This window comes from Plectropomus leopardus, chromosome 10 (genome assembly GCF_008729295.1).
Source record: "Plectropomus leopardus isolate mb chromosome 10, YSFRI_Pleo_2.0, whole genome shotgun sequence".
Classification (NCBI taxonomy): domain Eukaryota; kingdom Metazoa; phylum Chordata; class Actinopteri; order Perciformes; family Serranidae; genus Plectropomus; species Plectropomus leopardus.
This window is the reverse complement of record NC_056472.1, coordinates 21,257,524-21,285,017: the sequence shown is the minus strand read 5'-3', so window position 1 is coordinate 21,285,017 and position 27,494 is coordinate 21,257,524. Positions and strand designations below refer to the sequence as shown.

Genomic DNA, 27,494 nt, shown 5'->3' with positions numbered 1-27,494 from the left:
TAAAAATTAGTGTTTCGTGTTTTGATAAACTCAAATTAGTATTTTCTCAGCAATAACACATCACGTTCTCTCTTTCAATTTCTTGCAGTCCCCCCGATGGAAGTGAACATTAGTAAGAAATCTGAGGATTTATTCGAATGTGTGGCAGACGCCAACCCACATGCAAACTTCACATGGACGAGGTACAGTAATCTCAGTTGAAACATTATTAATTCAACAATATTATGTTCATGTTTTACCTTCATGCATTGGTTTTGCACAGTGGTGAAAGAGTTGTGCTGTTAGCCAAATTAATTAGAATAATTTGAAAAGTGTCTTTTGAATTCAATTTTGAATTTGGATTTTGCATGTACGTGCAGTGAACCATCATTTATTATTGCTCTGATGTTTCTCAGATGAAAAGCCTTTGTAAAAATGGCTTATGAATTTCTCTAAATTCTTGAAAAAAATCTTTTCAATTGCATCAAAAGTGGATTTTTTAAACCAACAACTTCAGAGCACAGTGTTCATTTAAATTTGAGAACCTCCTAATCAGCCACAGGAAGTAGAAAGAGGAAGTAACCACAGCCTCGACAAACTTACACACTAACATTTCGAGGTTGCATTTAACAGCAAAAAAATGTCAGAATTTTTTACTTCTCCATCGTATTTTGGTCACCAAATAACAAAGCTGTACAAAATATGGCACTATTGAGAATAGGTGATTTATTCACGTTTACTGACACTGATCACAGAAAACTAGTCAGCAAACCAAACTTAAAGTGTAATTTCTCTGCATTTAAATTTTCAGTTTGCTGCTTTTCAACCAAAGCCTTTTCCAAAATAATTGTCGCTTTTATTGTGAATCTTTATCTTTTATTATGTTTTTTTTATATTTTATTACTCTGTAAAGCACTTTTAATTGCCCTGTGTATGAATTCAATTTTGAATTTGGATTTTGCATGTACGTGCAGTGAACCATCATTTATTATTGCTCTGATGTTTCTCAGATGAAAAGCCTTTGTAAAAATGGCTTATGAATTTCTCTAAATTCTTGAAAAAAATCTTTTCAATTGCATCAAAAGTGGATTTTTTAAACCAACAACTTCAGAGCACAGTGTTCATTTAAATTTGAGAACCTCCTAATCAGCCACAGGAAGTAGAAAGAGGAAGTAACCACAGCCTCGACAAACTTACACACTAACATTTCGAGGTTGCATTTAACAGCAAAAAAATGTCAGAATTTTTTACTTCTCCATCGTATTTTGGTCACCAAATAACAAAGCTGTACAAAATATGGCACTATTGAGAATAGGTGATTTATTCACGTTTACTGACACTGATCACAGAAAACTAGTCAGCAAACCAAACTTAAAGTGTAATTTCTCTGCATTTAAATTTTCAGTTTGCTGCTTTTCAACCAAAGCCTTTTCCAAAATAATTGTCGCTTTTATTGTGAATCTTTATCTTTTATTATGTTTTTTTTATATTTTATTACTCTGTAAAGCACTTTTAATTGCCCTGTGTATGAAATGTGCTATACAAATAAAGCTGCCTTGCCTTGCATTTCCAAAACAGGAGAGCTCACAGTCTAATCTAACAGGCACCATATGTTACCAATTAAAAAACGAATTACTCCTGCATTTATGAGTTTTTATTGATTTACAGTATGGTCATTGCTAATACAAACAATGTACATAAACCAAAACAGGAAGTATGGGCTAAATACTTTATTATATATTCAAACATTTAGACACATCTTATTGTCCTGTAAGCTTTCTGATCCGTGAAAGCAGAAAGCTGCAGCAGAGAGATGTGTGACTGAATATTCTTCGGGGGGAACTGAGGTCTGTGGTCTGATTTGTTTGCAAAGCTGAGAATTACTAGAGAACACTTATCATGCTGAATAATTATGCGTATTGGAGTTTGCACAAGTCAGTCGTTAACGGCTGTTGTTCTCCTCCTTTGAGTTAGCTACTAAGTACTAAATATCTCAGAATAGATGGCACGCATAACATGCACCCATGCCGCCCATGGTCCTGTCCTACCAGCTGTCCTGTTTATACAGACACCACACTGGTGCTGTAAGTACCTCCCACAGGGGGTTTTAGGTTTACATCTCTGCCCCCTCTATTCTGTGATCATACATTATACACAGAGTGCCGAGGCAGCATAATGGCGTAATATTCCTGCCCTGAAGAGGCAGTGTAAAAGGGGCTTTTGACTCAACATACCTCATTAACCCACTAATCTTGCCTCGTGGTGCAGCCCTCTGGTCTAGCTCAGCTAAAAACACAAACGCACCGAGTCCGTCAGTATGTCGGGGTGTTGCTCATTACAGTGCCTATTTGTAGCTGGTAGTCTACCGACAATGTTTTCTGCTCTTGTTCAAATGACTTTTTCAGTTTAGTTACCAGACACTCGACCGTCCTGCTGTTATTACAGACGTGAACGAACCACAGGCTCTTGCCTTGTTCGTAAACTCAGAGGGGTGTGCCACTGCATGAATGTTAGGGAAACACTGACGTGGATCTTTTTGCAGAAGAAAGATGTTTGATTTTTGGGGAATCCCTTTGGCCTGGAAGTCCACCAGACCTGTAAAATTATCAGAGAAAACACTGTTAAAGACTGGAAACTGGGAGAAACTATCAGCCTGGTGCTGCTCCCAGCCAAGAAATAGGCCAGCTCATAACCTCATAAAATAGCAAAATGTCATTTTTACTCTTCAGTTATTGTTCAGATTAAACAAACAAGATACAACCTGCTAAGTGTAAAGCGTTAGAGGTGCTGGTAGGCAGATTTTAAAATGCTGTGCATTGTGTCTTAGTGAAGCAACACAACAAGGTCTGAGTCAGAAAATTAACAAACCAAAACTCCAAAAACATCTTTTGGCACAACTCTCTACAGGTTGTCTTTTTTAGTGGTCCCTTTCATGTTGAGCCTTGTTTGTTTTCAGAATCAGCCAGTCGATACCTCAGTCTGCTGTCAGAGTAAAAGGTCCAACACTACAGTTTCTTGGCATTACCTCCGACCTGAACGGCCTCTACCAGTGCAGTGCATCAAACCCTTATGGAAAAAGTCATGGTCACCTCTATGTGCATGTGAATTCAGGTAAGGCCAGGTTTAATTTAGTTGTGGATTTTGTCAAATGTGGCAGTTTTTTGCATCTTTTTCTGTTTTGTATTTGGGTGTGATGTGGATATTGTTTGATCCGTTTTTTTGTGTCCCTTAATTTAAAAAAAAAAAAAGAAGAGAAATAGCCAAATGAATTTCTGTAGCATGTGAAAGCCAGGGGCTTCAGTGGAGAGGCTCGGACATCCGGGTATGGAATTGTACTGCAGCATGATTTTAATTTTTAATTTCATCCCTCCTGGGCGCCTCCCTCTGAGGTATTCCAGCCATGTCCGGCAGTCAGGGCAACATGCCCACAGAGGGGAAATAATGGGCACCATTTGGTTGCAGAATTCTGTGGTGTCCGCCCTGAAATTGAAAGACACGGCTGTTTCAGCCTGCTGTCACCACAATCCAAAGTGCACGTAACTGCCAACTCTCTATGCTTCATGGAAAATGACTCAAGTCTATGAGTAATACTTGTAAAAGCATGTTTTGTTTGAGTGTTCTGAGTCCTGGTCATGGTCATTGCATGTATCAGTTGCTTTTTTTACTCAGAACCTGCAAGGACAAGAAAACTTGTCAAAAAACGACACCGCAACTAAATGAAGAGCGCATTATGAAACTAAATCAGAATCAGAGTTGTTTGTTATTGCCAAGTACATATACACATACAAGGAATTTTGAGTTTTTTTGTATCAAAACAATTAACCTATAGGAAGAATAAAAATAATAACTGTAAATAGAATAAGATATAACATAAACATATGAAAGCAATATAAAATGAAAAATAGAAGAGAAAGAACAAAACATATGTACAAAAGGTACACTGGAGGAAATGTGATGAAATAGAGAAAATACACGCAGTGTAAAGTCCAGTCAACACTTGTACATTTTAGCACAACAAACGGCAGACGGTGGAGCAGCAGAATTAACTATGGATAACAAAATGTGGTGTGTCCTGTGTTGGTGGAAGGAAAACAGAAAGGAGTAATTGTTGAAGATCTGTTTATTTCCAATTTTGCTTCGTAATGAATACTAAAATATTTGTAAGCATTTAAAGAATGTGTCACAATGTATAAGTACATTATCATTCTTTAAGAGTACAACCAACTTGCGCACTACATTCAAAACTGGATGTGCGACCCATCATCAGTCAGAAAGTAACCTGCCCAGCGACTGAGCTGTTGTAACTTCAGGTCGGGTATTTCTTCCACCAGTTTGCTGAAACCCAGAACAGGTTAAGCTTGAAGGTGGGATTCATTGCAGGACTGCGGTACCTAAGAAACTGGCAGAGTATATCAGTATTTCGTGTTACTGTGTTTTTCTGTCTCCCTACAGGAAACTGTGTTGCTTGTTGGGTCTTTTTTGTTATTTTGCTTTTCGCACTGGTCTTTGGTGTCGTTGCGGCGTGGTACCTTTATAAAGCCGGGAGACTTCAATGGTACGGTGGTCTATATTTATTATATTATGCTATGGTACAGAGTACAGCAGCACTCCACTCACTCATATACAGTATATCAACATAATAGATACTGTGAGAATTCACTGTTGGGTTTTAATGCCTGGTTTATTATCCAGGAATGAAAATGACATGCATGGGGAGAGGCAGAGGGTCCCAACAACTAACAGCACACCTGAAAGAGCTGCAATCGAAGTAGAGCCTCTAGGGGACACAGGAGGAGGTAGAGTGTGTTATATGTATTTGTTAAAATGAATTCTTGCTCTTTTTAGTACCAGAGACAAAGGCACATTTCTCCTTAGAGAGACAATAACAGCTAATCTTATGTCATCTTATTCATGTTTTTTCATAATGACTTAACATGGAGTGTAACAGCTCTTTTTTTTCTTACAGTTACAGCTGGTTTTCTTCCATTTTAATGTCTTTAAATGTTTTAAGTGTCTTTAAATGTTTTGTCAGCAGATACCCTGAAATTAAGCGCTTGATTTTAATCAAATGTTTTGAATTGTCTGCCTTAAGGATCTGCCTCTGTGACATCCATGTAAGAGAGAAGATGGCAGACAACTGAACTGCAGCCAGTGTACAAGCTTCATCGCTCACATGTGACATCCGGACTCAGCTGGTTAGTGAACAGGTGTAATCAGGCGCCAGATATTTGTTATTAGTTTCCATGGATTCCCATGTAGGAGACTCTGTTTCACTGAAGTTAAGTTTCATGAGAGCCGTTATGTCTGCTGCACAATTATATGTGGTTCTTTCGTCTACAAACCTTTCAACTGAGAATCAATAATGCATATTGCAGAGTGTTTTTAGAGTGTTTAGAGCTTTCAGTAAAAATGGAAGCAACAAGAAAATTACAACTGAAGGAGAAGTCTGCTTAACTGACATAAATTTAATGTCATCCGTCCAGGATGTGGGATTAACTGCTCCTAACGGTCACAATACCGCAGGTCTGTTGCTGATATGTTTTTCCACCAGCAGCATTAGCAGCTGATAATAACAAAAGATTATGAAGTTTGTATGTAATGCACACTGGAAACACCGGCTAAGAAATGATTCATGAGAAATTCGAGAGCAGGTAAAGAGAACACACCCAAATAGGCAAAAGCAGACAGTTTAAGAAACATATTCTGCAACACATTTCTCCTTTTTTCTTTGCTGTCTTCTTTCTTTCAGTGCTCCTTAAGGAGTGGATGTGTTTTATTTGTTTACTTTACTGAAAGGGACAGTTTGATGGAAATCGTTATTTCAAACAAGTTTCCCTCCCCCCTTTATATTATTGAATTGGTATCATGTATGTGAGAAAATACTTTTGAGCAGCTACAGGAGAACATGTGTTACTTTGTCCCCATGTGATTTTATTTATTGCATCTCTTGACCAACACTATGAAGGAACAATTAACCAAACATAAACTATCAATACTTTAAGATGCTGAACCTCTGACACCGTAAAGCATTTAATGGAATATTCTACTACCATTAGTTTCTGTATTCTAACATTAACAATACTACAGTGTTCATCCGTTACCACTTACCTTCCATGTGCTCTCTTTGTTTTGGTTGTTATTTTTTATAATAACAAATGTCTGCTAAGCTGGCTTTTATCTTTTCCTGACATCAGTGTTACTCAGTTTTGGGAAACACGCTGAAGACAGACTGAACTCAAAGTCAACAATTTTGTGTCACGTTCAAGGTCAAAAGTGAAGTTTCAGATTGTTTTGTAGTGCAAAAAGTTGCATGTCCATCTTCAAAATGCACCACACCCTGCTGTTAGGTCTGCCGTGTTGTTCTTTGCTAAACACTTAAAATGTTTTTGTTTTGTTGATGTAATACTTAGTATATTCACCAACTTACTTTGCCTTATTATAATACTAACATTTCGAATTGCCAGTGAACACAATGTATACAGTGTTTGACTGGTCGTAATTGCAACCCTAAAAACCATGGGGTTAACAATGGCCAAAAATAGAAACATCTGCTAATAGCATTGAAAAAAAGGTTTGGGGACCTCTAACGTGATTGGGATGCATCATCCTGGGACCATTAATGTCTACACCATGTGTGGATCCATGGAGCATATAAAGGGACATTTCACTGCACTATTTAAACTTGAGACCTAAATGAGACCACTTGAGATGCTTAATGGTTGGACCAAATGGCTGTTGTGACATTTCACGCAAAGCTATAAATGTTAATTTTTGATAGGTAATAAGTTTTGATCCTTGTTTGTATGTATACCTGCGAAAAGTAATCCTTCAGAATGTGTTTATTATCCACAGTCATGATGATATAACAAGCAAAAGTCCTGGCAAGCAAGGTGGTGGATAGGTCAAACAAATGCACTAATTTCCTCCGGGACATCAGTGTTTGTGCCTCATGTGAGACCAAGTGAACTGCTGTTTTTTTGTTATTTAAAGGTCACCACATTTCTTTTCCTAAACCTAACCAACATAACTTTTGTTTCCTTAAATGACTGGACGTAATGTAAGGCAGTCATCATAAAGTTACTTATGGTAGGTTTCTGACAGTCATGTTTGGTTAGGTTTAGGGAAACAGTCATGGTAAGGTGTCGTCATGTTATGTAGTTAACATAAAGTTATGAAGGTTAGGTTTATAAAAGTAAAGTTACAAAAAACGGAAGTGAAGAAAAGTACAGTTACATAGATGCGGTTTAAGAAGATGACATTACATAAGGTAAGTTAGGTTTAGGAAAACAATCATGGTTGGGTGCCTTAACATTACTGAATTTAACATTACGTAGCCTACGTAACATGATAACGCCCAACCATGACTCTTATCTTAAATCTAACCTAACCTTATCAGTAGGGGTGCTTATTCATTGGTCGCTTATTTGTAAGATATCAAATTATATAGTTCAAATGATGTAGTTCTGTGATTAAAAACGGACAAGTTTGAGTCATATTTAGTCAGTCATACTTCTTAGCCTTAGTTACACTTATCTAAAGATGTGTATTTTTATTTCAATCTATTATGTTCTATTCAATCTTTATGTTTAGTGCCCTCTAGTCATCCTTGGGTAAGGGTTATAAGTAGATTAGTAATCCTCCTAGAATAATCTTCTTTAATCAAGACAACATGGCAAGACTGTAAGCACAAGCCTTAAACCAAGAAGCTAACCTAAATCTCCCAGGACTCAAATCACACTCCTTTGTTTGACTTGTTACTTTTATACTCACAACTGAAGACACATTATTCTCTTTGACAATTTTTTCACTCCGCCATAATGCTACTTATGGTGAAAAACTCATTAGTGAATCTTTAAAATTTTAACTTAAATGTGCCTTATCTTTATCTTTCTCTGAGACACACACAACCACTGTAGCAATATTACAACCATGCATTAAAATGGTGTCACATAGCTGATTTTCTATGTTATTCATATATTTTATTTTATTTTATTTTTTTTTTCATTTCAAATATCTTTATTGTGAAGTGTCCATGCAGCATAAATACATGTTTCAATATAATGAACATATTGCCTCATTTTGAAATCCAGTTAAAACAAAACAAACATAAAAAAGCACTACAAATACCATATAACATAAAGCCTCCCTCTCAACCCCAAACCTGATGTAGTGCTACTCACGTCTGATGGAAGCTATGTATAGACAGTGCATCTTAACCATCCGCCCTTTCTAAATATGAAATCACAGGTTTCCAAATCCTTTCAAATTCTTCCAATCTCCATGTCGTCCATATAAACATAGAAAATATTTATTTTGATGAATGAACCAAAAAACGCAATACATGCTTATTTCTGCTGACATTGTACATTTGGGTGTTCACCTAATCAAAGGATAATTTACTTACAAATTTCATAACTAAAAGCAAATCAAAATGCTTTATATTGTAAAAAACAAAGTAAAGAAACATTTAATGGCATGCCAAATTAGGCCAAACTCTGTAAGGAAGGAAGTGTATAAGGACACAGTATGTATTGTGCACTAAAATGTGCAAAAAAACCCTCATTTAATTGGGTACAATTTTGACAATAATGTAATATTTTATAAAGGTAGCTCCACTGATTTTACACAGAAAACCTTGTTTTCAGGTATTGAGGAGTGTTAGTTCATACTGTATGTCAATACAGTTTTATAAATGTTTTTGTGGCTACTAAAGGAGCTCAGTGAAGTCTTGTTTATTGCTTGAAGTCAGTGTCCCTTGAAAACTTGAAAATGGAAAAAAAAATCTGTTGGTGTGGAGTCAGAAAGAAATGAGATTACCAGATGTCTGTAGACAGCTTCCCTTCTCTGTTTGACGTCAGTGGCTTGGGGTTACATCAGCCGCTTCTAGCATAACACATCCATGTCTCCAACCAAAATGTCGATAGTTGGGTTGCATTGTGGATAATGTAGGCACCAGCTACAAGTACGTCAAGGAAGAAGAATGTGTGATATGAAAAGATGATGGCTGTGATTGGAATTGCATACTAATGTACTGCCTTCTACACACACAATTTGTATATGTACTGCATGCTGCCTGCTAAGTACACTGGAGTTTACTCACATATAATATGACTGACTATCTACCTATCTAACCCAGCCAGCAGTGCTCACATCTCTGAAAATGTTGCAGGAACTTTCCAAAGAGATGTTACTTTGATAAACTGGCCACAAATTGGGAATCTAAAGGGTTACTTTATCAACTGGGAAAAAAAAAAACTTAATGAAATGACATATTAACAGATTTTAGCATGGCTTAAAATATCTGCTGCTGCGAGCCATTGCTCTCATGCAAAGTCTGCAGAGAGTCAATGCATTGTGGAGCAGTTGAGCAGAAAGTTTTGATCTAATAGTCATGCTATGTTGACAGTTGCCCAGAAAAGGTGGGGTTAGTGCTACTATTGCGCCTACTCTCTGCAAACTTTAAAAAGCACAGAGGCTGCTGAGTTTGCCGAGTGACCATAACCAGCACCGTGTCATTGCCCACTTACCAGGAGTCCAGAGTGCAGAGCTGATCTTCCTCCAGCTGCTGTTTTTTGAGTGTATATTAGGTTTAAAATATTGTCTGTGTGACAGATTCATAGCTCTGGTAGCCCTGCACTAAAATAATCGACATCTTGTCCATTCTTAACACAGACTGATATTAACAGAAAAAGAGAAAGATATCTGTTGGGTATGATTGGTTGTTTCTTTCACATGACATGCAGTGAGCACTGAAGCCTTCTGAAAGTTAAACTCTGTTTATCTCAGGGTGCAGCCATTGTGTCCTAAAAAAACAGGTATGCGGGAACACTGACACATTGTGCCGTTGTTGCTGTTGCTGTTGAGCAAGCTAGTTAGTATAAATAACATCTTATTTATTATTCTGAACACAACTTATGTCTCTGATTCTGCTGCATTGTCAGTGTTAAAAGAGTGCAGTGCTAAATCATTAGAGTACTTATTTCATCTCACATGAACGGTTAAAGTCACCATCACATAATTGTAGTTTGTAAATGTGCAATTAATGATATCCAATATGTGTGCACAGTTAAAGAAATGCTGCTGAGCAAGACAGTCTGCAGGCTGAGGCTACTCTACACAATATTTTCAAAAACTGGAAACACATGGACGCAGTCAGTGTGTGTTTTTTTTTCTTTCAGAGAGGCAGCCCGTTTTCTTTCTTTTTTTTTTTATTTTCAAGCATTACATCTTTGATTTACATTGTGTGCTGTATTTTTGTAGTATGCACGTTGTTTTTGTTTGCTTTTCTGTGCCAAATTGTTTGGATTTTTTTTAAGAGGCATAGTTCAGTGTACTAGTTCTCACACTGATATCTTATGTTGTTTTTATTGTTTGCTATTTAATTATCTTTGCCATTTACCTTGCCCTTGTACTCATTAAAGCATAAACATTACAAATGCCTCATATATTTCCCCACTCACTGTATACACTCTACTCATTCCATCCCTAATACGTAATCAGTATCAGTATCAGTACCTGAACCAGTATTGCACACTGATTCAGGTATTCAGGAATGTTTTTTGCTGTGTTATATCATACTTTTTATCAGTTGAACAAAATATAGAGCCAGAGCAAAGACAAACAGACAAGACTCATGACTTAGTTGGGTGGATTGAAGAAGCAGCTTTCTCAACACCGAAAACAAAAATACCATGTGTATTGTTAGGCAGAGTAATAACTGTGAATTAGCAGGAAACATGAAACATCAGGATGTGACTTGTACAACTCTTGATCTGGCATGTGTGGATGTGTCCATGTGGGTGTAAAAACTCTGCTAGGTGTCAAAAAGGCAAGGCAACGCAACTTTATTTGTATAGCACATTTCAGCACCAAGGCAATTCAAGGTGCTTCACACAGAACATTGAAATACAACAACAGGGGGAAAGGAAACACATTTAAAACATTATAAAAGAAGTATGTAAAAGGTGATTAAAAACAGCAAGTAGGAAAACAACAGATAAAACCCAAAAATATAAAAACACGAAGTAAAATATTAAATTAAAAAAGTAAAAAGCCTTTTAGTGAAAGGCAGCAGTGAACAGGTGAGTCTTTAACCTTGACTTAAAAGAACTCAGACTCTTTTCTGGTAGTTTGTTCCAGATATACGGAGCATAGAAACTGAATGCTGATTCTCCATGTTTAGTTCTGACTTTTGGAACACAGAGCAGACCTGCACCAGATGACCTGAGTGGTCTTGATGGTTCATACTGGACTAGAAGGTCTTTGATGTACTTTGGGCCTAAACCATTCAGTGCTTTATATGCTAGCAAGAGAATTTTAAAGTCTATTCTCTGAGAGACAGGGAGCCAGTGTAGAGACCTCAGAACTGGAGTGATGTGGTCCGCTCTCTTGGTCTTAGTAAGGACTCGAGCAGCAGCGTTCTGGATCAGCTGCAATGGTCTGATTGACTTTTTAGGCAGACCAGAGAAGATACTGTTACAGTAGTCAACTCGACTAAAGATAAATGCATGGACAAGTTTTTCAAGGTCCTGCTGCGACATCAGACCTTTAATCCTAGAAATATTCTTAAGGTGATAGTAAGCTGGCTTTGTAATTGTTTGTATGTGTTTTTTTTAAATTCAGGTCTGAATCCATGACAACACCCAGATTCCTGGCCTGGTCTGAGGTTTTTAACTGAAGTGACTGGAGCTGCATGCTTATTTTAAGACGTTCCTCCTTGGGTCCAAAAACAACTACCTGAGTTTTTCCTCTGTTTAACTGAAGAAAATTATGACACAAAAACAACCTGTTATATCTTTAAAAGAAAGCCTGGAAATGTGGTGTTGGAAAGAAAAGTTTATTTAGGAGTGGAAAAAAACATGCTTTTAAACTGTATTTTGTTAAGTGCAGGACTCAGTGTTTTGGAGATGAACCCATATAACTCCATGTGGGTACATCTCCAAAACCAGATAACTCCATATTTACAAAACAAGCATGAGCAAACAAAAATACGAACAAACAAAAAATACAAAGAAGAAAGAAAAAAGATTCCATACCTTTATTGAATATGAGGTTAACCACTATTACCAAATATTAATATATATATATTATACTCTTGAACTGTTGAACCTTTGTTGATCCTCAGTTCTTTCATTCTTTGTTGCCTCCTTATCATTTATTTGTTCTTTTACTCACAGCTGCAGTTTATTGTTTGGTAATTCATAGTTGAATTTCATTTCAAATGCTCATTGGTTTTGAACATAAAAATGCAATTTCATTGACGATTATACTCAAAACCGGTTGGCCTATAATCAAATTTTAACTAAGTCTCAGGATGACAAACATACTGCCAACCCCATCATCGCCGACTGCATCACTGCAATTTATTTTAAGGTAAAGTACACAGGAAATGACTAAACATCCTTATGTGGGCTAAGGTTATACTAAGTCCACAATCTTGGGCATCTATGACAAATGTGTTACCATGAATGATGAATGCAGCGGCTTCAAGTTCTGTTAACCCATGCAGTATCTTTTAAGAAGATACTGCTAGTGTGATTGTCCAGTTGTAACTCCTCTGTAACATAATCATCATCTGTCAACAAAGACCTTTACAACAACTAAAAGCTGCACTAAGCAATACACACACACACACACACACACATATGGATGAGATAATTGTGTGATGCGAAAGAGGTAGCTCATATAGAAATTCCTATAGAGAATTATCAGTCTATTTCAGTTACCAGCTATACAGAGCCTTTTAGTCTCTTTTTACCAATTATTTTATTTTTCTGTCTTCTGTCCACTGCAGAAGATGGCATATTTGCAATGTCCTGCAACACTTATAGCATCTGTGTATATGTAAACGCCAGCACACTGATGTGTTTTAAGCACTACCCCTTATAACTCTGTTCAAATGAGCAAGGTTGCATTCAAAAATGAGGGGTAGAGTTTAAAAAAAAAGAAAAAAGAAATCGAATTGGGCCAAAGTGTAGCATTTAGCAGCTAAAAAGTCAGATATTAGGAGGAAAAAATGTATAAATACATAAATAGGCAACTGTCAGCAAACACATTTTATTATAACCTCTCAAGGTGATAATATGTCAAGTGTTCAGCTTGTTTTGCTGCCCCCCCTCATCATACACAGTACATTCATTGAGAAAGCTTTTAAAAATTGTATGTTAAACTATAAATTTAAAAAAGATTAAAGAAGTTATTCAGAGTGAGAATAATTCAGACAGAGGATGTTAAAAAAATGTTTTTGTATTCCGGAAAAGATGGTTTTTCCATTGAAATGAACTCTTTCAAACACAGGTGCTCACTTCCCTTTTGGATTTTTGGACTGTGTTTCATATCAGTGAGTCCTGGGTTTGTAATGCTGACGCTGATTATAGCCACGTCGTTGATTAGTTTCCAAGCAGTTTTCATATATGTCTTCTTCTCGCTCCTGCTATTAAAAAAAAAAAAAAAATAGAGGAATAGAACAAAAATTAAAAATTGACGACTTGACTTAAAAATACTACAGCTCAGTTTGATCTCAGTATCTCAGCAAAACCCTCTGTAATATGAGTTGTCTTAACTTCACTCAATGTGAAGCTCTGGTACTTCTAAATCTACAGATTGTATAAAAGTTGTAACTTCTCAAATGACAAGGTGCTTACTTTTATATTTACCATTTCTGCAGTCTGTGAATGAGCCCTGAAAGAGAGTGACATTTTAATTATATTCTAGCAGTATAATGCCAATAGTAATAATCTTGAGTGTACGATCACATGCTAAATGCAACTTACTGTGCACGTTTGTGGACTTTTAGCAGAATGACCAAAGTAATTATAAAGATCAGGCAACACGCACAAGGAACAGTAGCTGCCATGGCGATCATTAGCTTGTCAGAATTTCCATTTTCCACCGGCTCTGGGGGAAAAATATTATTATTAAATGCACTACAAGGTTAATATGAGGTTGATTTTAGCTCAACTTCCTGTGAAGGCAGTGTGATATTTGTGGAAGTGAGATTTTAGTTTCATAAAGGAAGTTTGGTGGTGCTTGCATGTCCTCTGGCTTGTCAAAATAGCCAAGAACTAACATTTTGTGCCATGATGTAGTTTTAGTAAACATATCCAAGCTCTATGCTTGAGAAGCTGTTTGTCCTACAGAATTATGTTTGAGAAAACACACCTGTGAGGACAGATTAGCTCACCTGTAATTATCAGCTCCCACTTCTGTTCTTCGAGTAGTTCTTTTGTATTGATCTCACAGGTGTAGTTTCCTGTATGAGACAGATGGGCTCTGTCTATGACCAGCGCGTACTGTTTACTCTCCAACAGAGACATATTTATTGTCAGGTTGTGAGCTTTTGAACTCTCATATAGGGGTAAACTTGGGTTGAAAGTGAATAAGATATCCTTGTCCATTTTCCATGTCAGCTGACTGAGCGTGCTTTTTGTCTCGTTCTTGCAGTGCAGGATCACTCTGCTGCCAACCACCCTTGAGATAGTTTTTCCTTCTGTGAGGGAAACATTAATTTGAGACAATAGATTTAATTTTAAATGTAAGCATGTTGTTATTACACTGGAGTTAAAATAAAAGTTTGCATATATATTGGATATATGCTTTCTTTCCCAGAGTTAGATAAGAGGATTGATACCACTCTTATAGCTGCATGCTCAATACTGAAGGGATACTTCACTGATTTTCAACTAGCTTTGTATCAGAGCAGTGTGGCTTTATGTGCAGATGTGTATAGTAGATTCCCTTCATATAAACAGTGCCTAATTATTCCTCATCCTCCCACAGTGAAACTCAGTGAAACTACGTCATTTGGTGGCGTTTCGCTGGCTCTTGGGGCTGTTGCTCAAACTACAGGCTGTACTTTTGTATTTTTGTACTGCCCACCACCTATGCTGGTGTCACCATGGACACTAAGAGTATTCAGCTGAACAAGAGACACACCTGCTCCTCTTTCTCTGTCTTTCAAAATGTTTTCAGACACTTTTTTAATGCCCCTTAATGGCAAGATTTGTGAACAGACAGTGGGCACTGTATTGCTTCCTGCACAATAAAAACAGCGTCCTGGAAACAGAGCTCAAATGGCAAAACCAAGCATCACTGATCAAATATAAACTGAGATTCTGTCACTTAGTTGCATATTTCTATGATTTCAGAAACACATTTTAGCTTACCGTTTGACTGTAATATGAGATCCGGCCAGCTGCTATTGTGCTGAACAGATGAGGCTGCATTACATCACCCACCAGCCAAAGCATTTATTGGTCTGATGCATTCTGGTTGTAGGTTTTCTACCTTTTAATCAAAAGCCAGTGCCATGTTCTTTTCACTGTTTTCTCTGGTCATGTAGCACCAATTCTAAAGACTGGAAAGAGGGGAAACTGCTGCTCTGTCTGTAGCAAGGCATACATTATAGTAGGACTAAGTCTTATCATAGTAGTGTGCTATTAAGCTGTGATTGAGTCCAAGTTGTAATGTGCTGTTCACCAAATGTAATGCCATTTTAACAGCATGGTTGGATGGTGGTTGGATGTGATATTCGAGGAAAGTTCAATCAATATTTATGAACATCTCTCAAAGCCAGAAACCAAAGAAGTAAGTCTCAAATTTGTGATGTCGTAAAGCACAGATTGTCAACTGGCGGTCTGTGGGCCACATCCGGCACATCCCATATACGGAGAGAGAAAAAGCATTGTATATTTAGGATATTGAGTATTTTTTCTTCCTATAATGGAGCAACCGCCAAAACATTTGAAATGTAAATAGTTCTATTAATTAAGATTTTAGCATCCCAAATATGTGCCTTTGACCAGCGGGTATCTCAAGAGGCTATAGATGTATCTATCTGCTTATCATTAGTGGTAGTGATGTGGCGGGTTTGGGTGAGCTTATACTAGAAAAATATCAAATGTCAAAAAGTGACCATGCAACACCCTGAATAACTAACAGAAACATTAGTGAATTAGTTCATCATCTCCTCCCCTCTCTCTCTCACACACCTACAAATACACACATGCTGCAGCGCTGAGTGTGTGTCTCTGTCCAGCCTGTTCTTACTCCCAACTCCTCTAATACTGGCCTTTTGGCAGTGGATCTCAGCGTCAGATGAAATCATTTTGCTCTGTCTGTGTTTCTGTCCGCAGTCCTGATAATTGTTCTACTGTAATGCATTAAGTTTGTGGAGGTCTTTGTGGGTTTCAGTTGGTTGATTAACCTATATTTAGTTATAAGGCGATGCGGCTTGGACAAGTGAAGCTGATAGTAATTCTCAGCTTTTATTAATGGGATGCTGTATGGTCATATCATATCAATAAAATAGTTAACGTTAGTTGATTCAGGGAATAAAGGGAAATATGCTGATTCGTTGGTGGCACGATGGTACTATGGTTCGCACTGTTGTTATAGTCAGCCTTTCATCTGGTGACTCTCGAATCATAGGTGTGAATGTGGTTGTCTGTCTCTGTTTCAGCAGGCACTGAAAAAGAATTTTCTATGCCCTTACCAGCAGCCACACATCCAACATTATCATGAGCAAATGTAATCATTACCACAAATAATCTACAAAGTGCCTTTAATATTGCTGCCAATTCTAGTGTTATGGTGTGATTTGTCTTAGTGGTGTTACTGTACCATAGCAGAATGATTGCTGGACAAAGCTAATGCATTCTGAGTATATTTCACTTCCTATCTGCGCATACAGTTAAGATTCATTAATGTTCCCATCAGTTGTTGATGGGAAAGGTATCATTGTAACACTTTACCAATAATAACATTTCACTTCAGACAGGACTTGCATGGGGAGGTAAATTTAAAATCAGTATGTCACTAAATAACATTCTGATAAATGTCAGTAATTGCATTGAGTGGAAACGGATACTTTCAGTGAAGTCAAGCTTATTTATGTTTTTGCATCATATGTAAGTTATGTACACAAGGGTTCCCCAAAGTGGGGCCCATGTAGGGCCCTCATAAGGGTTGATTCGACCTTCTGGATGCTTCTGATAAAAAATTTAAAAAGTGTGACACGGACAAAAGGCATTTCAATTAAAGAACGTGGGATCCTAATAGAGACATTTTTTCTTGTCGTATGGGGTAAGCAGATCCCTGGCAGATTTGGTTGCGGTCTGTTGACTCATCTATGGCCTCAGGCTAAAGGTGAATGAATCCACCTACAAGCACTTCTTAAACCCCCTTAACACCTTATATCTTGTTTCTTTAATCTGTACAAAAACTAAAATGCAAGAACATCATTTAGCTGTTCATATTCAGACTCACATTTACTGTAAAGATATGAGAGTGGTATTGATATTCTCATCTAACTCTCAGGAAGAGAGTGAATGAACATATTTCCCAAACCGTCAAACTATTTCATACAAATTGTCAGATTAACAGTGTTGTAAATTAATTTTACCTGCTGGTGAGAAAATCCACAATATGCAACATATCAGAGAAAAGGTCCCGTTGAAGCCCAAATATTTACAAAAATTCTCCATTCGACCTTGAAACACAGACAGTTGAATTATACACACCACGTTTACGTAGGCTTCTAATTTGGTCAATTCCAAAAACAAGGTTCAAAATTCTCCCATGTCTCCTGGCCAAAATAGGCAGCAATAACAATGAATCACAGACTAATAAAATGAAAGTACAAACACAAAATGCGGCAAAAGCTCAGAATTAAGCAAACATGTAAAAGAAGTCACATCCTGTCAAACCAGATCCAGTCTGATAAAAATAGTGACTCCACTTACCGACAGTGAGTATCTGCATCTGCTGTTTGTCACCTTCTAGGTTCCTTAACTCTAAAATACAGCTTTAATTTAATTTTACTAAGGCAACAAAAAAGGAATGAACTGTATACTGTGTATGTATATGAGAATAAATGAAACTGAAATTACTGCAAGTGACACTTGTCAAGTGTGTCAAGATTAAACCTGGCCAGGCCTCCCACACAAAAGGGTGCAATACAGGAAGTGAGTGTTGTGATGACTCTGGTGGTCTGGTGGCTGTCTTTGATGTTGCATTTTGTGAACCTTTTCTCAGACATTTTGTTGAAGACAACATATTGCAGAAATTTAGCTATATTTTACTACTCTACCCATTTGACCTCCTGAGCTTGAGAGTCCTTAGTTCACACTGCATGTTTTCTTTTTTGTGTTTGAAAATGCACAAAAAAATCCACTGACAAATGATTAGTATGAGATAGAGGCGGACAATTGTTCAGGCTACAGAATCAGCAAACCAACTTGCTAAAGTGAATTAGTCGGGAACCTCTCAATTCATTTTCAGTTTTCAATGGGCGCTATCAACAACCATGAAGCAAAAGCCTTCTGCACGCAATTGGAAAGCCGTACAACCAGTCAGAGAAATAAAATATGTAACACTGAGCGACAGACAAATGTAAACACACTACAGCATGCAGAGATGAGCTTTAACAGTGTAGCCTTAATATGTCTGCGAACAAATGTTGCCATTTTTTCTCATCAGAATTTGAAAATAGTACTTAATAGGAGTGTGAATCTTTCAGTACCTCATGATTCGATTCGATTTGATTTGAAAATATTGGAGGTGTAATTTCAGGATATACACCAGTCTGTTTTGCCAGTGGCATATGAAAGCAAAGTATGCATGAAATTATGGAGGTTTTATTATGTACAAGTTTTTTTGTTGTAGAAAACCTTTCTCCCAAGTGTTGGGAATCAGAAAGTGAAAAAAAAAACATTGTAATTTTTATAGTTCAAAAAATGGACACACTTTTCCAAAAAAGAGTCCCATGGTTTTTTTTGCAGTTGTTTGTGTATCCCATTGTCTGTGCCATTCTGCAAAGGAGCTCCTATCTGTGATGATGCAAGGGGCCACATCACACTCCTGACACTTCAGAGAGGGGCCTGATTCTCCTGCCTGCTCTGCCTGCAGTGAACACAGAGTTTACACCCATATGAGGCCCTGCTGCTTGTTAGACTGTCTCCAGGTTTACCCTTGTCTCATTATTGTTATTATAGGGGCTACCAGAGTTTATTCTAATGCAGGAGGCGCTACCAATAACACAGAGCGATAGAAACAGTAGGATTAGACCAATCACAGTGCAGTTTGCTCGAGATGACGTATGGGATACGTAAGCGGATACAAAGCGTCGGCTCGTCTTCCGATTGGTGGACAAGACCGAAACAAACCTCTGACCTCTGCAAAGGAACCATGGGAAACCAATATGGCGTTTAGCATCGATGCTAATGTACTTTTATCATCGAAATATGGATAAACTATGGGCGAAAGACACCCTATATCGGATCTATCATTATGTATTTATTGAACAAGGTCCTGTAAAACACCTGTATTCCAGGGCTGGATACTTAGGATTCAACCAGAGAGAGAAGAGCTACAATGCATCGGAGACATCCCTCTGAACGGCACAGCCGGCAGCTTTCACCGGCGAAAAAGGTAAAACGACCCGACAAACGGTCTCCAAATTATTAAGACTTTTCCAAATAATAAAAAAATAGAGGGTTAAGAATAGACTTGAATTAGTAAATATCGTCTATAATCGATGATTAGGGTTTTTGAATCGATTCTGAATCGTTAAAAACGAGAATCGAGATTATTATGTGAATTGATTTTAATAGTAACACAAGTCGAGGTTGTCTGCAAATCCTGTATGAAGGGCAGAAACCAGATGCATCAGCCAGCAAATATGGTAAAATGGACTTGCACTTTTATAGCCCCTCTCTGGTCTCCCGACCACACAAAGCGGTTTTACACTACAAGCCATCTTCACTCACTCACACACACATTCATACAGTGGTGAGGCTACCATCAAGGGTTTATCTGCTCATTGGTTAACGATTGACATCACACACCGTTGACACAGCAACCACAGCAAACACCCAAAATAATTTTGGTTTCATGATGTTTCTTGAGACTGGATGAGAAAGGGATTGAATCGCTGATCTTCTGATTAGTGGATGCATAATGCAAACGTCTGGTCTTGTCTGGTTCCCAGGCTATAGTTATGTCAACAAGTATTATTCTGAAATTTAATATGAAACAGACCTTGCAACCTCATTTCGGCAGACAGAGTACACCTTAAAAAAGCAAAATGGATCGTTTGCTATTGAATTTGAGATGTCAGCTCATGTAAAATGAAAATGAGAAACAGCAGGTAGCGTTTTCATTATAGACAATGGCAGCTTTCTCTCAGGCTTGTTTTATGGTGTTCCCCGTGACTGGTTGAGGGCAGGAAATGCAACAAAACTTTACCAGCTAGTGGCTACTATTTTTTGGGTTTCTCAGGGTTGTCTGGGAGTTTGGTTGGTTTAGTTTAAGGGGTGGTCTCTTAGTCAGACACAACCCAAACAGATTCAATTTTCTCAAGAGCCACATCACAACAGGCCCACACACAGCAGACGTAACGACGGCACATAATTGCAGAGTGGTTTCCATAAGGTGTGTTTACTAGACTCAGCGGGCATTCCCTGTTTCCCAAAAGTCTTGATTGTCTTTTGTTGTGGAAAATCATAGCATCTCTTTCAGATAAGCCATGTGCTGCGATCTCAATAAAGACTGTTTGATATCATGGTAGCCCTCCAAAACCTGTTTCACTCTTTAGGGTTGGGTAGTCATGGATTACATGTAATTGGGATGACATAATCAGATTACAAAAAATAAATAGCAATATTTTTAATGCTTTATTTCGAAGTTATCGAAAACGAACCCAAAACTATTCAGGTTATGTTAATTTAGTTTGTAATGTGATCAATTGTGTTACTAATTACAAAAAAATGGTCATGAAATTTTAATTCAGTAACTGACTATGTTTCAAAGTAATCTGACCCATACCTGTATGTTATCATGTTTGTGAGTTTGTGAGTTTCTGCTTCATTTGCCACGAATGGGGCTTTCACACAATCACATTCAGCAGTAAAACGGTCAGTGAACAAACTGTTTCCCACTAGTGTTGCATAAATATTTTCGTTTGTCTTTCTGTCGTTGCAGAATGAGTTTGTATGCTAGGATCATGGATCTCAGGGTGGTTCAAGTGCTTCTCTTTAGAGAACCGCTTCACTGCATTTAAAGCTCTGTGATTACGTTTTTGAGCCACTAATGATGATGAGCAAGGGCATGTTTTTCTCCTTTCCAAATCCAGTCTACCTGTGGAGATATCATGGAAGTTAAAATGAAATATAAACATGCTCATCTGAGTTGCCTTCAATTTCTACCCGGCGCGCACCGAAATAATCCTTTAAAACATGCTTAAGCTCAGAGCACTTTGTAGGAAATGTACAAGAATAACAAGATATTATTATTAGGTCCTTATTCAAACATGCCATTCAGTACAGTTATTGTAGTAGTGTTCGGAAACTATTGAAAGCTCTTGAAAGGCTTCTCGCATAACTGACCATACATGGCACTCCAGCTGTGTTTAATGCTGTGAGTTTTGGCTATTTTTTGTTAACTTACAAGTCACTGGTATGTTGGCCCTCTTCGAAGTTCCATTTACTCAAGAGATTTGTTGAGATGAAACTGAAATAGTGAAAAGGCAAAACTGGTCAAATAACAGAGCTGCATGTCAGCTTGTTTGGGAGTGCCCAGTAGTGGCCAAAAATCAAGTAATGCAGTTTCAAAATACAGAACAAATGAAGGAACAACATGCAGAGTGCTTGTGTAACTATCATGTGAAACCACAAAAGGATGTACCAAGATCAAGATGGTGCATCATGTGGAAAATGAGTGTAGAAATATTTAGGAATGTTGAATCAATTTTCACATGACTAGTTGTGAAATAATACCAAACCGATCCAACTTTTGAATACATATAAGCTAAGTTTTTATCTTTTTTTTTTTACCTTTTTTACCTGACTTTTTTTTACCTTGTTTAAACCAGCCTGTGATGGAAGAGAGAGAAAGGCTGGATTTGGGACTAAAAATACCTTTTACAATACTGCCCCTTAGTGGTGATTCAGTGGTAATCATCCCAACCTTTCATCAATCCTCAAGGCTCAATCATAAGACTATTTTAATACACACTCTCCTCTGTATCTTATCCTTTGTCAAACAAGTAAACCCGACTTATAGTACAGACTTATAGCTGGAGCATGCATTATGACTGTAATAGTTTCAAGGTGGAGTTTGCATTGTCTCCCTGTGCTCACATTGATTTCCTCCCACAGTCCAAAGACATGCAGATTAGGCAAATTGTAAATTTACTCCCCTCAGATTCGAATTAGCCAGCTTGTCTGTTAATTTATCATTTATTTTACACTAACAGAGGGTTTTGTTTTTAATTGTCTGCGAGCTTCTGCAAAGCCTGCTAATTGTCATTGTAAAAAGTCTTAGCGTTATAAAAGTAATCAGCCTTCATCTGTGTGTCATTTGCATATTTCAACATTAAATTTCAGGGGCAACCTCTAGCTTAACTGGTGGAGTGTGTGCCCCATGTAGTCCTTGCAGTTCGATTCCAACCTGTGGCCCTTTCCTGCTTGTCATCCCCCTTCTTTCTCCCCCCTTTTCTTTTTTTTACGTTCTGCTTTTACACCCCTTTATTTTCGCATTTTTTCACTCCATTACATTTATCTAATGGCTTTGGTTACTTGTCACTTTGCAGATTTAAATTAATCCAAATATAATCAATAAATAAATTATGATTCACTGTAATGATAAGTCAACATAAGGAATATAGGAATCACAATGTAACCAAAAGTATAAAAAAGTAGTTAAAATTAACTTCACATTTACCCCCTGCAACATTAAATTAAGAAAGACGGAAATGCATCGTTTATCATAACCCTGTATTAACAACATACATTATTCATAAAGACTTATTCTGCATAATGAGTGCTTTTGCTTTTGGTACTTAAAGTACATTTTAATGGCAGTACTTTTCTTTTTTTAATTTAGTTAAAATTTAAATGCCAGACTTTTTCCTGTAACAGAGTATTTTTAGTCTGTTGTAGAAGTATAAAGGAGCATAAGACTGAAAAACTCAAGAAAAATTCCATTATTCAGATTTGGATTAATACCTGGTGTTGCATGTATCTGTAAACAACCAAAAAACCTGCATTACATCAAGTATGTCACATGTATGTATATGCACGTCTAAATAAATGTTTTCTTCCTACTACTTGACTATGTGTATCCCCTTTAACAATTGTATTATTTTAATGTTTAATATAAAACATATCTATAGGTCAGATAACTGAACATACTGCATTGTGAACCTAAATTATTTGATTTAGTTGATTCTAATCTTCTTCTTCTTTTTCTGTGTGTGTGCGTGCGTGCGTGCATGTGCACGTGCGTGTGTGCGTGTGTGCTTGTGTGTGCGTACTTTGCAGAGAAACACTGACACAACACTTCTTGACCACGTGTGACTTTTTATTGCGTTGGTTCACATTCCAAAAGAAGATACTGCCACACATCTATCAGCAAAGAAGACTACAAGTTAGTAAAAAGGATTTTTTTTTTTTGTTCTTTCCAAAGATTAATCATGTCTTCTTACAAACATACAGGCAATGCAACAGTCTTAAAATACAAAAAATCATACATTACCAGTCATATCGAAGTACACAAGAAGGACCAGCATCGTGTTTTAATTGTAACACTGTTAAATCTTTAAGCAATTTGGTGATTCTTTGAAGGCTCTTTTTGGATTCAGATTCCACAGCATTGGATTATGGGAGGCGAAGGGATGGCTGGGGGTCACAAAGGGGTCACAGCTGCCTTCTCTCTGAGTTTCTCTTGAGCCGTTTGATCATACCCCCAAAACCTACACTGTGAGGTGTCTGTGCACCCAAAGGCACATGTATCAGCATATAAGCCTGGAGTGTGTGAGTGTGTCCAAACATGCAACTTTATGCCCTAATGTCTTCTTAAGATAGATGAATTATCATGTCATTAAGCCATCTGTGCTGCATAATAGAGACATGTTTTCATGTATGTGGTTGTGTGGGTTCATGTGTGATGTGTGTTTGAATTCATGTATGTGCTGAGGGGTTGCATACAAAAAGTCAGATAAAAAAAAAGCAAATAAAACATCGAATTCACATAGGTCCCAGAGCAATATAAGCACTTGCTACAATCTTACAACATTTGAGAATTTACATTTACAGATAAGGCACAGGAAATCATACAGTGGCAGCTGTTTGAGTAAACAAAGCCAGAGAATGTGAGAGGAGGATTTGTGATAAACCCTAAGGTATATTTTAAGGCTTAACATGCTTTGTCTTATAATACTTGGTAACGATTTGCAAAGAAATTAATCTTTACTCAGATGCTTGACGATACCGCAGAGGAACATTTTGCTACTCAAAATAATAAATCAGCTTCTTATTTGGAGATGAATTAATTGTGAACTGTTTCTCCCAGAACCACTGTAGGAGAAAAAAGGCGCAAAGAATAAATCAGCAGGAGTTCTTTTGCTGTTCTTGTAGGCTTCTCAGAGGTTCCTCAACTCTGAGAACAGATAAAATACGCAGAGTTTAGTCTTGAATTTGATCACTGAGACACATTTCTGAAATTGTGCAGGCTTATTTATAAGCCAAACAAGTTTTCTTTTGGATCTTACGTTATCTCAAGAAGGGATTATTTCCGAAAAATAAAGATTATTGCAGTGTGAGAGGAAAAATAGCATTTTAAAATCCTCAATTAGGGCTGAGACAAGAGTAGGGCTATTTTATGGGACCTGAATTTAAGAAGTATGAGAAAATGTTCAAAAACTCATATTGATGTTATATTTATCAGTTATATCTAGAAGAAAAAGGCTGGACCAATATATATATATGTATATATATATTTTTAAAAAAAATTTTCCTTTTGTCTGGGGGGAATCTTCTCGGGATTTTGAGATCAGTATTATTGTCGACAATCAATATTATTATCACATTTATAACTTGTGTGATTCCAGACAGTGAAATACAGCCGCTCTGTACATTATGTACATTATCAGACATGAGATAGGGCATTATGTACAGCGGGAATTGCCCCCTAGTTGTTTGTTTCTTTGTATTTAAAAGCTTGTCCCGAGTATTGTTGTTTTCTTGCGGGGGTATGAACTTGCTTTTGGTCACGTAATGTCAAAGTCGAAAGATTTTTTCACAGCCAGGTCAAGGATGCTTGTTTTCATTGATGAGCGCCGTTTCTTTTATTGTCTCGCCTCCAACAATACTTTGTGCTGATGGTGCATGATCTTTATCGCCCGGACGCCTGTTTGTACAGCACGAAAAGAGAGGATTTGGCCTGAGGTCGCTACTATAGTTCATTCTCTGATAGGGGCAAAATGAGCCCTGCTCTCTGCCGTGGACAACTGATATCACAGTAAAGGCTACAAAACATGAGCAAATCTAAAATGAAGAGAATCACATTGAAAAAGACATTCAACATGTGGTCTGTTTTTTTGTTGTTTTTTTTTTTGTTTTTCCTCACTAACTCAGCTCTGGCTGTGCTACCTGGTATATAAACATGAAAAGGAGAGAAATGCTCTGAAATTCATGCACATCTCTCTTCACTTGAAAGAATCCTGTGTAAATGGATGCATAGATGAGGTGTTATGAGGGTTAAAGGCCTTGCACAGAGTCTAAACCTCTGAATGTGCAAAAAAAAAAAGAAAAAAAAAAGAAAGAAAAAACAAGGTACGCTCTTCCTCAACCTGAAAATGGACTTTTCTTCGTCTTCTCAAAGAGCTGTGTACCTGTAAATGTACCGGCACTTAGTCGTGTGATGTGTGTACATGCGAGAGCCCTCTCACACGCGCCGTGTGCAGCGGCCACATACTGCATGTGCAGCGTGTCGCTGTCTGAATGGGAATGAAAGTCAGTGCCTAACTACAGCGAAATTACTGATTTGCAGACACACAAGTATATTATAACTCTCTTCCCCCCTATCTACTCAAACCCCTTGTAAAAATGTCTAATCCTCCATTGTAAATGATTAAAACTCTTTCAATAGAAAAAGATGTTTCTAAAAATTGAACATGGATTTTCATCAAGTAAAAACATTTCCCCCCTGCATGTGTCCACATTTTTTAAATATAAGAACACGCTTAATAAAAAACCTACTTCTCCCCTCTTTACCTCTACTTTTTATATTTCATTTTTATCACAAACACGCAGATTTTTTTTTTGTAGAATTGTTGCCCGTGTCTAAAGGTTTTAATCTATCCCTGTTGATTTTCCATCCTTTGTTTTTTGACCTGCCTGTTCAAGAGTGTGCGTTGTCTTGAGTTAGGTGTGTGTGTGCTCTCTCTCTCTCTTTTGTTGGTGTGTGCAGGTGTACATGTGCTCGCTCTCACAGGTTCATACAGTGAGATCGTCTGACCTGGCCCTGCTGCTGGCTTTGCTCAGTCGGCTCAGCGGTCTGGTGTCTTCTATCGTATCCGCCGCCTCCATCCCTGCCTCTGCCGGAGTTACCCCCTCCCCGTTCACCGCCTCCTCTACCTCCACATCCACCTCAGCCGGCTGCACCTCCTCAGGCGCCTCCTCGTGTAATGTCACCCCCGCTGTCTCAGTGGTCTGGGCGTAGGAGGGCAGAGTCTCGTCATACACTTTAGAGATGTCCTCCATGGGCAGCACCTCCTCCGCCTTCTCCTCCAGCCCCGGGAAGGGTGGGGCGCCTCTGCCAGCCTCCATGCCCACCTCAGCCAGCGGGTAGAGGTGAGTAACGGGAGCTTTCTCCTCCTCTAGCAGCCTGTAACCTTTCGCTCTCTGCAGAGAGGGCACAGCCAGGGGGGGCAGGCTCTTCCCTTGTAGCGGCAGGGGGGCCGAGCCCTCGCCTTGTGCTGGGGCCGGGGCCGGCTTGCGAAAGACAAAGCGAATCTTCTTCAGGCCCAGGTGGCTGATCTCCACGAAGTTGAGGAAGAGTGAGACACAGGCCACGGCCAACATGAAGATGATAAAGACGGTCTTCTCCGTTGGGCGAGACACAAAGCAGTCCACCGTGTTGGGGCAGGGCCAGCGGCTGCATTTGTACAGTGGCAGGATGCGGAAGCCATACAGGAAGTACTGGCCCACCACGAAGCCAACCTCGAAGAGCGTCTTGAAGATGATGTGGCAGATGTAGGTCCTCAGCAGGGTGCCCTCCAGCCTGAACTTCTTGCTTCCCTTTGTGCTGGTCTCCTTAGTGGTGCGGACGCTTCCCTGGTCAGGCGCCAGAGGGAGTCGCTCCTCGCTCAGCTCCTGCTGCCGGCTAAGTTCTGCCTCCTCGCGCTCCTTGCGTTTCTCCTCCATGTGGACATGGTGCACAGCGTGACCCACGTACACCAGAGACGGCGTGGACACAAAGATGATCTGCAGCACCCAAAGTCGTATGTGGGAGATGGGGAAGGCCTCGTCGTAGCACACGTTCTCACATCCGGGCTGCTGGGTGTTGCACACGTAGTCGGACTGCTCATCGCCCCACACGAACTCCGCTGCCGTGCCCAGGATGAGGATGCGGAAGATGAAGAGCACCGTGAGCCACACCCGGCCGATCACCGTAGAGTGCTCGTTAACTTCCTCTAAAATATTACCCAGAAAGCTCCAGTCACCCATGATCGGTCC

General features: G+C 38.4%; 3 protein-coding genes across 9 annotated transcripts; 1 reads left to right on the top strand and 2 right to left on the bottom strand.

Moving 5' to 3' along the window:
- On the top strand, window positions 1-26,297 carry si:ch211-214p13.3 (nectin-4). 3 transcript variants are annotated; one of them, XR_006106194.1, is made up of 7 exons: window positions 1-182; window positions 2,936-3,090; window positions 4,432-4,534; window positions 4,672-4,775; window positions 5,072-5,174; window positions 23,298-23,403; window positions 26,227-26,297. XR_006106194.1 is itself a non-coding variant. In XM_042494450.1 (5 exons), the coding sequence occupies exons 1-5, from the start codon at window positions 97-99 to the stop codon at window positions 5,095-5,097; spliced, it is 474 nt and encodes a 157-aa protein (XP_042350384.1). In that variant the 5' UTR covers window positions 2-96; the 3' UTR covers window positions 5,098-7,777. The 3 variants fall into 3 exon arrangements, 1 of the variants encoding a protein (XP_042350384.1); XR_006106193.1 differs by lacking the exons at window positions 23,298-23,403; window positions 26,227-26,297 and adding an exon at window positions 11,602-11,716; XM_042494450.1 differs by lacking the exons at window positions 23,298-23,403; window positions 26,227-26,297 and having other exon boundaries at window positions 2-182; window positions 5,072-7,777.
- On the bottom strand, window positions 11,948-18,601 carry LOC121948909. 5 transcript variants are annotated; one of them, XM_042494443.1, is made up of 6 exons: window positions 17,721-18,601; window positions 17,381-17,467; window positions 14,162-14,467; window positions 13,752-13,875; window positions 13,623-13,659; window positions 11,948-13,411 (listed from the first exon to the last, which is right to left on the bottom strand). In XM_042494443.1, exons 1-6 carry the CDS (start codon window positions 17,737-17,739, stop codon window positions 13,316-13,318), a joined length of 669 nt encoding a protein of 222 aa, XP_042350377.1. In that variant the 5' UTR covers window positions 17,740-18,601; the 3' UTR covers window positions 11,948-13,315. The 5 variants fall into 5 exon arrangements, with proteins under 5 accessions (XP_042350377.1, XP_042350379.1, XP_042350380.1 ...); XM_042494445.1 differs by having other exon boundaries at window positions 11,948-13,408; XM_042494446.1 differs by having other exon boundaries at window positions 13,635-13,659.
- On the bottom strand, window positions 26,165-27,494 carry LOC121948910 (gap junction alpha-8 protein-like). The gene has a single exon (XM_042494449.1). The coding sequence runs from the start codon at window positions 27,483-27,485 to the stop codon at window positions 26,253-26,255; it is 1,233 nt and encodes a 410-aa protein (XP_042350383.1). The 5' UTR covers window positions 27,486-27,494; the 3' UTR covers window positions 26,165-26,252.